Source organism: Salmo trutta, chromosome 9, assembly GCF_901001165.1.
Source record: "Salmo trutta chromosome 9, fSalTru1.1, whole genome shotgun sequence".
Classification (NCBI taxonomy): Eukaryota; Metazoa; Chordata; class Actinopteri; order Salmoniformes; family Salmonidae; genus Salmo; species Salmo trutta.
The window spans coordinates 10651991-10664757 of NC_042965.1; the positions used below are offsets into that span (position 1 = coordinate 10651991).

At 42.7% G+C, this 12767-nt stretch overlaps 1 protein-coding gene across 3 annotated transcripts in view; it reads left to right on the forward strand.

Moving 5' to 3' along the window:
• The window catches only part of cemip2 (cell migration inducing hyaluronidase 2), a 74484-nt gene that overhangs the window by 17529 nt on the left and 44188 nt on the right, over nucleotides 1-12767 (forward strand). For all 3 annotated transcript variants that reach the window (XM_029762359.1, XM_029762357.1, XM_029762358.1), the window contains exons 5-7: nucleotides 5273-5442; nucleotides 7841-8029; nucleotides 9117-9286. In XM_029762359.1, coding sequence (XP_029618219.1) covers nucleotides 5273-5442; nucleotides 7841-8029; nucleotides 9117-9286 — 529 coding nt within the window. The remainder of the gene's footprint in view (nucleotides 1-5272; nucleotides 5443-7840; nucleotides 8030-9116; nucleotides 9287-12767) is intronic.

Consider the following 12767-nt stretch of genomic DNA (forward strand, 5'->3'; position numbering starts at 1 on the left):
CCAGCTCAAACAAAGAGGGATACTATGTTGGCTAGCTGGCTATGGCTATCCAACACTGGAACTCTTCCAAGTCAAGGTAAGCTTTTGCTTTGATTAATTTATTGCCACCGTGGCCCGCCAGTGTAACTGCTAAACGACTTGCTGCTGACTGTACTGAATGATTGTAGCGGGTTTACTAACTCATTAGTTCTAGTAGCTATTTTGACTGTAACGTTAATATGGTGATAAGGATATCTGTGTGTAGCGGTTATGATATGAAGGTTTGGCTTGTAAAGGTTTTTGCGCCTGATCACAGAAAGCTGATGTGTTGTGCACTGAAGTACACAAGCGAAGGGAAATGGTGAGAGAAAGAGAGCGTGTGGATGCGGGAAAGAATACAACGATCAAAAGGATCATGCTGTTTGTATGTAGCTGCTATGAAAGTGAACTGTGTTTGCATGTGATCATTTTTTTAATTTTTATAAACCCCTTTTCTTAAACAGAAGCAAACTGAACTAAACGGAGATAAACATTAACTGAATTTATCCAATAGAAACTAATTTGCAGCTTTTGGACTAATGATATCTGCCTAGATCAGCTAGATGCAGGCAAAAGATTGCAAGGCGGTATTGAATGTTTCAGTGTCTGTCACCTTGATTACAAAAATGTATCTCGACCTGTGCACCTCCGTTGTAAATTTTCATTCATAGGCTAGGTTGTAGCAACCTTGTGATGGGTATAGGGAAAATGTATAAGGAGTATCATGTAGTAGCTTAAACCTATCGATGTTACGTTGAGCTGGGTGAATGGAATATGAATGACAGTCATCCAATATGCTGTAATATAAATAAGGCCAATCTTCCCTCAATCTTAAATGCAATCTTAAATGGTACCGACTGCCACTGGTGTGTACACACACACACACACACACGCACACGCACACACACACACACACACTCAGCAGCCGGTGGAGCCGCAAGCACACACACATAAAGGGAAGTTGGGAAATCAACCAAAAGTTGCTGGGGAATCCTTCAAAAGTAGCTACATTTGTCGCTATACTCTGTTTTTACCAATAAAACTCTGGTGGGGTCTAAAAACTTGCAAAATCTAGTGACAAAGTCACTAAGTTGGCAACACTGTGTCTTCATAGTAACCAGAGACTCTGCCGTACATGCCTTAAAACTACCGTAAAACCCCTTCAGTATGCGCTTACCTAATTAAAAATCTATGCAATGCCCTTAAACAATTCTCTTAGGTGTAATTAGTCACGTTTCACACGTGGAGTTGTTGCCAAGGCAACGCTTTGGTCCCCAGCGCCAAATCAATTAAACCCATAGCGTGACGCTTTCATGAACTGATCACAAATCAGTCGCACTGCCCAGGCACCATAAACAGGGTCTGTTATGCTTCCTGATTGCACACTGATTTTGTTGGTGCGTAGCATGCCTGTCTGTGTGTGAGCTAGCTAGCAGGGTTCAGGGTATTTGACAGTGTTTGTACCCTTTGCCAAAGGAGTGCAAGGGCGAATTGAGTTATTGCACACGCGCACTTCAGACTATGCACACACGCAAGCTTGCACACACACACCAGGGTTTTCGTAAGCTGGTAATGGTTTTTCTCACGGTCAATTTGGCAGGGAACAACTTTATTCATCGGCTTTTCATATATATAAAAAACAACGGTAGGCTGCGCCTCACCCACCACTTTACAATGTGAGCTGGAGGCAGTTTGCATTTTGAAAACATACTTAATGGTTTGAAACCTGAATGTTTTACTTCCTATTATTAGGCATGCCTTACTTTGCTTGAAAATCTGACCATAGAAACACGGAGACAATTATTTTCTAAAAACATTATAGACGGAGCAAGAGTTTCAGGTTTGGGGTAACATACAGTTTATCATACCATTTCTACCTATCTGCGTGCCAGTTATGATTTTCATATTCACATTTCCGTGGAACAGTTTCATTTCAATAACGTCTTAATAGATCAAAATCATTCTCATGTGGTTAATCATAAAAAATGTGCTAAAAATATAAAATTCAACTAATGCAAGAGCACCAGCCATTTGATACACCGTGATCATTGGCAGCTACATTTATTTTTTATTTCACTAGTGAAGTCCGTTAAGAACAAATTGTTATTTACAATAACGGCCTACCCCGGTCAAACCCAGACGCTGTGGGACTCCCAATCACGGCCGGTTGTGAAACAGCCTGGAATCAAACCAAGGTCTGTTGTGATACTTCTAGCACTGAGATCCAGTGCTTTTAGACCGCTGCACCAATCGGGAGCTTGTATAAATAACCTAAATGAGCGCATGGAACTCAGTTGGCCAATGCAGCCATTGGCCTAAAACTTCCATTGTCAACTAAATAAAAATACATAAAGCCGACAAATAAAAACAGTAGATAATATACTGCCAAATTCCGGTTCTTTCAATCACATTCATCTCTCTCTCTTCAGCCTGTCTGCCACTGTTTTCTATGCGTCTTGACTTGAGCTACCACTAGTGAAGTGCAACAGTATCAAATCAATCAACTGGATCCAGCTGGAAGCTGTCTCGAACAAACTTGTATCAATTAGCCTGTTCCAGGCCAGCGCCAGTGAGCTCAGGACAGACAGTTGTTGAGCAAGGGAAAGGTATTTTATTATGTCTCCACTGGATAAATGGGATCATCTGATGATGATGATGATACACTGAGCAAGAATATAAATGCAATATGTAAAGTGTTGGTCCCATGTTTCATGAGCTGAAGTAAAAGATACCAGAAATGTTCCATATGCACAAAAAGCTTATTGCTCTAAAATGTTGTGCACACATTTGCTTGCATGCCTGCTAGTGAGCATTTCTTCTCTACCAAGATAATCTATCCACCTGACCGGTGTGGCGTATCAAGAAGCTGATTTAAACGGCATGATACTTACACAGGTGCACCTTGTGCTGCGGACAATAAAAGGCCATTCTAAAATGTGTGGTTTTATCACACAGCACCATGCCACAGATGTCAACATGTTTAGAGGGAGTATGCAACTGGCATGCTGACTACAGGAATGTCCACCAAAGCTGTTGCTAGATAATTTAATGTTAATTTCTCTACCATTAAGCTGATTCCAGCATCGTTTGAGAATTTGCGGGATCGACTAAGACCAGCCAACCAGACAGCTGATGAAACTGTGGTATCTGTGACCAACAGATGCATAACTGTATTCCCAGTCATGTGAAATCCATAGATTAGGGCCTAATGAATTTATTTCAATTGACTGATATCCTTTCATGAACTATAACTCAGTAAAATCTTAGAAATTGTTGAATGTTACTTTTTATATTTTTTTCATTGTATTTGCTCTTTCACACCGAGGCTTGGGGATTATTGAAGGGGAGATTGTTGCAAATATTTTTCGAATAGGCCTACTGTGAGCAATGGATGTAACAAAAAATAGTGAGAAGCTCAGCTTATTAATGCTGGATGTGGTCAGAAATCAAACATCCCCAAATGGGCACTTTCCTACATTTGCGCGCAGCAGGCTACTTCTATGTGTGCTGAGGCACACACGCTACATCAACATTAACAAGACCGAGAAACCATACCCATGCTCATTTCTCACATGGCGCACTCCAAACAAAAGACAATTAAACAGTTGACTCAAATTATGGTTATGAAATAAATAAAAATGTGTTTCTCACAAGTGTAGCAGGTTGTGAACTCTGCAAACAACGTTTCCTCTCCGAGAATTTCTAACGGAGATTTTCAAATCTGTCATATACCGCTCGCATCAGGTGCGCTGTTCTAAAATTATGTTTTATTGTCTGCTTCACTACAGGAGTTGCAGGTTCTGTTTAGGATGAATTACCATCATCTAAATGTAGTTTCTGTCATTCTGAGCACCGTGGGTGGTTGCCCTAATGGGTTATACTCTCAATGCATATGGGTCCGGTAAATTCCTCCAATTGCCGGTAAATTCAAATCTTCCCGGTCACGTTGTCCGGCGCCACATTTCCTTTATGGAAACCCTGACACACACACTTGTACTGTGCCTATGGGCATTCATGCATCATCTACCCCCCAGGATCCTGCAGGTGAGCCTCTGAAACGAACAGCAACAATCCATTTTAAGGCAACACATACACTATCAATGATCGAACACACCCACTGCATAGAGTGACAGTAATGACCATTGCCCTTCCTTACCCCTGTCAGACCCACATCAAATGGTTTGTCCGTTTTTAAAAGCGCTTTGTCCGCCCCTGCCTGGTGCGTCCTGGCCATGTGTCATCTACCTAATCTGAGAGGACCGAGCTCTGATGGACAGTAGTACCGTGACCACCTCTATTGTCCACAGGTCCATTACTGGCCAAAACAAAGAGCCCATTAAAAAAGTGTGTGAAGTGTGTCGGGCAATTAAGGATGTTCTGGCATTAAAAAAAACCAAACATGCAGTTTCTCTCACTGGCACTTTCTTGCTCTCTCTTACATGCATACAGACACACACAAACACTGACTAATGGCTGCTGGGAGGGCAGGGTGCTTTCACAGATGGTTCTTGTTTTTATTTCAGCGGGTAAAGGTGCTCTTTGATCTGCTGAGTGGCGTGTTGGTCCGTGATTGTGTCGTTAGGATCAGCCTCCACAGAGAGCTGACAGTCAGGCCTTCTTCCAGACGTCATTGTGTGGAGTGCCTCTTCAGATGCGAGGCTAAAATCCATACAGTAATGCAAGGGGAAATGGTTTAAAACGGTTACCACGCCTGAAAAGATTACCACGCCTGAAAAGGTTACGCGATGGTTGAAAATAACCACATAAAGGGATAATCCACCCCAAGAAATAAAAATCATGAAATTCCTGTCAATTTGGTGAAAGCCTATGCAATAATAGTTAACCTCTTGATGTGCACAGGGTGAGGCCAGCTCTCACACTGGGCTTGGACACACTTTAAACGCATTCTTCCCTTTTTGGTTGTGTCAAAAGCTAAAGATGGGGCATTCGTAAAGAGGCTTCCTCCTTAGCGAAATGGGTCTCTAACACTATACTTGAAGCATGCTGGTATAATACATTATGATGCAGTTATGCATTGTAAGATTTGTCATGAGTTTGTATGACCCACTTATGTCTTATAGTCAGTCATCCTTATAATTTTATGTATGGAGAGACAACATAACAATAAACCTTATTATAAGACAATACAAAGGTTCAAGCCATAATGTTATACCTGCCTGTATGCTTTAGGTAAAGTGTTACCGCAATTTCTGTTCAACTTAAAAAGCTCGCTCTCTCGTGTCTCTGTCCATAGGCAGGCCTGGGCCTTGGTATCTGTGATTGGTGGAGGGAACGGCTCGTGTTCAGAAGCCGTGCGGGAACACGAGAACCATGACACAGGAGGGAAGGCGCTGGCCCGCCAGAACTTCACCACTGTGGACGGGGTCGGCTTCTCTGTCACAGCCTACAGCGAATGGAAGAACGGTGCGTCATTATAACCAGTTCGGCTCGCACTTTTTAAAACCTGCTGGTATAACTGTTTATAACTTCTTACAAGCATGTATGAGCCTCACTGCCTGGTATGGCAACTGCTCGGCCTCCGACCGCAAGGCACTACAGAGGGTAGTGCGTACGGCCCAGTTCATCACTGGAGCCAAGCTTCCTGCCATCCAGGACCTCTATACCAGGCGGTGTCAGAGGAAGGCCCTAAAAATTGGCAAAGACTCCAGCCACCCTAGTCATAGACTGTGCTCTCTTCTACCGCATGGCATACGGTACTGGAGCGCCAAGTCTAGGTCCAAAAGGTTTCTTAACAGCTTCTACCTCCAAGCCTAATGACTATTGAAAAGCTAATCATATGGCTACCCACACTATTTGCATTGATCCCTCCCAACACGTTTTTACATTGCTGTTACTCTCTGTTTATTATCTATGCATAGTTACTTTGCCTACATGTACATATTACCTCAATTACCTTAACTAACCTGTGCCTATATTTTGTTCTTAAAATAAAAAAATACTATTTTTTTATTTTTTTTTATTTTGGTAAATACACATATTTTTCTTAACTGCATTGTTAGATATTGGGCTTGTAAATAAGTATTTCACTGTTAGGTCTACACCTGTTGTATTCGGCGCATGTGACAAATAAAATTAGATTATTATTATTTTATTTTTTTAAATCATGAGGGCGTTAATATGGAGTTGGTCCCCCCATTGCTTCTATAACAGCATCCACCCTTCTGAAAAGGCTTTCCACTAGTTGGAACATTGCTGCATGTGCATTATTGAGGTCGGGCATTGATGTTGGGCGATTAGGCCTGGCTCGCAGTCATCCCAAAGGTGTTCGACGGGGTTGTGGCCAGGGCTCTGTGCAGGCTAGTCAAGTTCTTCCACACAGATCTCGACGAACCATTTCTGTATGGACCTCGCTTTTTGCACGTGGGCATTTTCAGGCTGAAACAAGAAAGGGCCTTCCCCAAACTGTTGCCACCAAGTTAGAAGCACAGAATCATCTATAATGTCATTGTATGCTGTAGCGTTAAGATTTCCCTTCACTGGAATTAAGGGGCCTAGCCCGAACCATGAAAAACAGCCCCAGACCATTATTCCTCCTCCACCAAACTTTACACCTGTCTATATAAGATTCCACAGTTGACGGTGCATGTCAGAGCGAAAATCAAGCAATGAGGTCGAAGGAATTGTCCGTAGCGCTCCGAGACAGGACTGTCGAGGCACAGATCTGGGGAAGAGTACCAAAAAAATTCTGCAGCGTTGAAGGTCCCCAAGAAAACCGTGTCCTCCATCATTCTTAAATGGAAGAAGTTTGGAACCAAGAAGACTCATTCTAGAGCTGGTCGCCCGGCCAAACTGAGCAATCGGGGGGGGAAGGGCCTTGGTCAGGGAGGTGACCAAGAACGTGATGGTCATTCTGACAGAGCTCCAGAGTTCCTCTGTGGAGATGGGGGAACCTTCCAGAAGGACAACCATCTCTGCAGCACTCCACCAATCAGACCTTTATTGTGGAGTGGCCAGACGGAAGCCACTCCTCAGTAAAAGGCACATGACAGCCTGCTTGGGGTTTGCCAAAAGGCACCTAAAGACTCTCAGACCTTCAGAAACAAGATTCTCTGGTCTGATGAAACCGAGATTCAGCTCTTTGGCCTGAATGCCAAGCGTCATGTCTGGAGAAAACCTGGCACCATTCCTACGGTGAAGCATGGTGGTGGCATTATCATGCTGTGAGGGGGGGCATTCAGCGGCAGGGACTGGGAGACTAGTCAAGATCGAGGGAAAGATGAACAGAGCAAAGTAGAGAGATCCTTGATGAAAACTTGCTCCAGAGCACTCAGGACCTGAGACTGGGGCGAAGGTTCACCTTCCAACAGGACAACGACCCTAAGCACACAGCCAAGACAACGCAAGAGTTGTCAGCCAGAGCCCGGACTTGAACCCGAGCGAACATCTCTGGAGAGACCTGAAAATAGCTGTGCAGCGATGCTCACCATCCAACCTGACAGAGCTTGAGCCAAGCTTGTAGCGTCATACCCAAGAAGACTCAAGGCTGTAATTGCTACCAAAGGTGCTTCAACAAAGTACTGAGTAAAGGGTCTGAATACTTATGTAATATTTTTGTTTTTTATCTTTAATAAATTAGCAAACATTTCAATGTAGATTGATGAGGGGAATTTTAGAATAAGGCTGTAATGTAACAAAATGTGGAAACCGTCAAGGTGTCTGAATACTTTCCGAAGGCACTGTTTATTGATTTAAATATGATTTTTCGTGACTCTAGATCCTGTTCCCGCCATTAGTTCTTTGATATGCAGTAGAAAACCGCTTATGCAACAGATCTTATACCACCCATTCTTTGGTCTTCCAGGTTTTCCCATATCTGGGTTCCAGGTTGATGCTGTGGACCAGGTTGTCCTGAACCTGCAAGATGATGTACGCACTTGGCAACCTGGGAACCAGGTTGTGGTTGCCAGTACTGACTACTCCATGCATCAGGCAGAGGAGTTCACCCTCCTTCCATGCCCGCACTGCACCAGCAGACAGGTCAGAGTTCAAGGTGAGCAAAAACGAAAGGGGTGTTTGTACATTCATGGGGGCTTTCTTGATTGCTCATATTGAGAATTACTGCTGAGATTTTTTTTTTTTTGATGTAGGATCTTAATTTGAGCCGATTTGCTACAGCAGGAAAATAATTCTGCAGCAACAGGAAATGTTAATTATTATGTGGACGTTTTTCTAATAGTTTATACATTTTTTCGTAAGGGAAAGTCAAGTCTGGAAATTACAAACTTCAACCTTTTTAAACCACTACAAGTTTAAAATGTCCTGTATTGCAGGAAAGTTTTTCTGCAACACTGTGTGATCAAATTAAGAGCCAACATCTGTATGATCTAAAAATAAGAATCATGATTTATTTATATATTCTGAGCATTGGTTTTTCATTTCACATCTTCTATATATGACCCTAGGGAAAAGACGGGGATAGTACTTGTTTTTTTTCCTTCATGGGATTGTGCTGCTCAATTATATATTTCACTTCCTCCCTCCTCCCTTCCCCCTGTTTTCTGCTGTGTGTGTGAGGATGCCAGTCCTGTTTATAAACTGTCCATGGTGTCACAAGCCCAGCGAGCAAAACTGGTTGCAATTACATCATGGTCAGATTGTATATCGTAGAATTGAATTTGTGTTTTTAGCAATAGCAACCAGAAAAAAAATGTCTTCATCTGGTTGTTACTTTCTCAACCAGAGAACCAGTTTACAGCATGTGTTTACCTGAAGTGTTCTCTCTCTCTGTGTGTGTGTGCGCATGAATGAGGTTGGCACTGGCAGCAGTTGGCTGGTCATATTGGGAGACAATAATGGCAAACCGACAGTCTAAACTCTTTGTCTTAGAGTTTGTCTTCATGGTTAGAAGGAGAGGTGCAGAAGTTGTTCTGTTTGGGATTAAAGTCACTCTCCTGGCCCAATTAAATATGCAGACCTACTGTATCATGACAACCATATATTTGGCTGACTGTTGTTAATATGAACACTTAGACATATATTTAAGTGTTTACATACAGCAAATAATTGTTGCTTTTACTGATATATGACAATGGTATATGCTATAAAAAGTATGTGTTTTCTTTACCCCCCCTCCCCAGGGAGGCCCCAGTTTGGCCATGTGGGGGAGATTGTGGACGGGGTGGACATGCGGGCGGAGGTAGCAATGCTCAGCAGGAACATACTCATCTATGGGGAGATGGAAAACGCCTGCTATGGAAACAACTGGTGCCAGTTCTTTGGCCACGACACGTACGGCGGACACATTAAGGTGTGTGTCTGAGTGCTTATGTACCTGTGTGTAACTGTGAGTATAGGGTCTGTGTTGAATCTTCGAAATGACTGCCCTATACATTTCAGCCAGAGTTTATATGCTTATTTAATGCCATTCAGTCTGGTGTAATCATGTTGAAACTTCCCATATTGCTGTGGCAGAGGGTCATTGGAGCATACAGCAGGCACTGATGAGTGAGGGCATTCTGCATTCACGCATGATCTGCCACAGCAGGGAGATGTTGATTAGGCACCAAATGGAATAAAACAGACTGAAACAGGGAGGGACTGTTTCAGTCCGTTTTCATTTCTGGTTGCAATTATAATTTTGGGGTTTTCCGTTGCATGCCCTAATGAACACAACCCACGCACCACTCAGAGAGAGAAGAGCCCTGGAGAACAACTCTCCCTACTATTAATGTTTTGTATTGTACTCTTTACTTAATCCCCCCCGGCTGAACACTAACACAACTCAGACCGACGATATACACTTCCTGATTCATACACCCCTCCCTAACACACATTATCTTTGTCCGTGTTGCATAAGCAAAATATTTGCCCTGTATAATGTGTTACGTACATTATTTCTTCTGATGAGTACATACAGTTGAAGTCGGAAGTTTACAAACACATTAGCCAAATACATTTAAACTCAGTTTTTCACAATTCCTGACATTTAATCCTAGTAAATATTCCCTGTCTTAGGTCAGTTAGGATCACCACTTTATTTTAAGAATGTGAAATGTCAGAATAATAGTAGAGAGAATGATTTATTTCAGCTTTTATTTCTTTCATCACATTCCCAGTGGGTCAGAGGTTTACATACACTCAATTAGTATTTGGTAGCATTGCCTTTACATTGTTTAACTCAAACGTTTCGGGTAGCCTTCCACAAGCTTCCCACAATAAGTTGGGTGAATTTTGGCCCATTCCTCCTGACAGAGCTGGTGTAACTGAGTCAGGCTTGTAGGCCTCCATGCTCACACACGCTTTTTCAGTTTTGCCCACAAATGTTCTATAGGATTGAGGTCAGGGCTTTGTGATGGCTACTCCAATACCTTGACTTTGTTGTCCTTAAGCCATTTTGCCACAACTTTGGGAGTATGCTTGGGGTCATTGTCCATTTGGAAGACACATTTGCGACCAAGCTTTAACTTCCTGACTGATGTCTTGAGATGTTGCTTCAATATATCCACATCATTTTCCTCCCTCATGATGCCATCTGTTTTGTGAAGTGCACCAGTCCTTCCTGCAGCAAAGCACCCCCACAACATGACGCTACCACCCCCGTGCTTCACGGTTGGGATGGTGTTCTTCGGCTTTCAAGCCTCCCCCTTTTTCCTCCAAATGTAACAATGTTCAATATGGCCAAACAGTTCTATTTTTGTTTCATCAGACCAGAGGACATTTCTCCAATAAGTACAATCGTTGTCCCCATGTGCAGTTGCAAACCGTAGTCTGGCTTTTTTATGGCAGTTTTGGAGCAGTGGATATAGATACTTTTGTACCCGTTTCCTCCAGCATCTTCACAAGGTCCTTTGCTGTTGTTCTGGGATTGATTTGCACTTTTCGCACCAAAGTACGTTCATCTCTAGGAGACAGAACGCGTCTCCTTCCTGAGTGGTATGACAGCTGCATGGTCCCATGGTGTTTATACTTGCGTACTATTGTTTGTACAGATGAACGTGGTACCTTCAGGCGTTTGGAAATTGCTCCCAAGGATGAAACAGACTTGTGGAGGTCTACAATGTCTTTCTGAGGTCTTAGCTGTTTGTTTTTTTCCCCCATGATGTCAAGCAAAGAGGCACTGAGTTTGAAGGTAGGCCTTGAAATACATCCACCGGTACACCTCCAATTGACTCAAATGATGTCAATTAGCCTATCAGAAGCTTCTAAAGCCATGACATCATTTTCTGGAATTTTCCAAGCTGTTTAAAGGCACAGTCACGTCTGACCCACTGGAATTGTGATACAGTGAGTTTTAAGTGAAATAATCAGTCTGGAAGCAACTGTTGGAAAAATTACTTGTGTCATGCACAAAGTAGATGTCCTAACCTACTTGCCAAAACTATAGTTTGTTAACAAGAAATTTGTGGAGTGGTTGAAAAACAAGTTTTAATGACTCCAACCTAAGTGTATGTAAACTTCCGACTTCAACTGTAATAACATGCATGTTTTTCCATTCTTCAATAGATGTCAATTGTAACTAAAATATAGAAATCAGTAGATCAACACAATCATAACAGTACCAGTCAAAAGTTTGGACACACCTACTCATTCCAGGGTTTTTCCTTTATTTGTCCTATTTTCTAAATTGAAGTAGTCACCTGGAATCCATCTCAATTAACAGGTGTGCCTTTGTAAATAGTGGAATTTCTTTCCTTCTTAATGTGTTTGAGCCAATCAGTTGTGTTGTGACAAGGTAGGGGTGGTATATAGAAGATAGCCCTATTGGTAAAAGACAAAGTCCATATTATGGCAAGAACAGCTCAAATAAGCAAAGAGAAACGACAGTCCATCATTACTTTAAGACATGAAGGTCAGTCAATACGGAACATTTCAAGAACTTTGAACGTTTCTTCAAGTGCAGTCGCAAAAACCATCAAGCGCTGTGATGAAACTGGCTCTCATGAGGACCGCCACAGGAAAGGAAGACTCAGGGTCACCTCTGCTGCAGAGGATAAGTTGATTAGAGTTAACTGCCTCAGAAATTGGAGCCCAAATAAATACTTCACAGAGTTCAAGTAACAGACACATCTCAACATCAACTGTTCAGTGGAGACTGCGTGAATCAGGCCTTCATGGTCGAATTGCTGCAAAGAACTACTAAAGGACACCAATAAGAAGAGACTTGTTTGGGCTAAGAAACACGAGCAATGGACAATTGACCGGTGGAAATCTGTCCTTCTGATCTGATGAGTCCAAATGTGAGATTTTTGGTTCCAACAGCCGTGTCTTTGTGAGATGCTGAGTAGGTGAACGGACGATCTCTGCATATGTGGTTCCCACCGTGAAGCATGGAGGAGGAGGTGTGATGGTGTGGGGGTGCTTTGCTGGTGACACTGTCAGTGATTTATTTAGAATTCAAGGCACACTTAACCAGCATGGCTACCACAGCATTCTGCGGTCATACACCGTCCCATCTGGTTTGCGTTTAGTGGGACTATCATATTTTTTTCAACAGGACAATGACCCAAAACACACCTCCAGGCTTTGTATGGGCTATTTGACCAAGGAGAATGATGGAGTGCTGCATCAGATGACCTGGCCTCTACAATCACCCAACCTCAACCCAATTGAGATGGTTTGGGATGAGTTGGACTGCAGAGTGAAGGAAAAGCAGCCAACAAGTGCTCAGCATGTGTGTGAACTCCTTCAAGACTGTTGGAAAAGCATTCCAGGTTAAGCTGTTTGAGAGAATGCCAAGAGTGTGAAAAGCTGTCATCAAGGCAAAGGGTGGCTACTTTGAAGAATCTAAA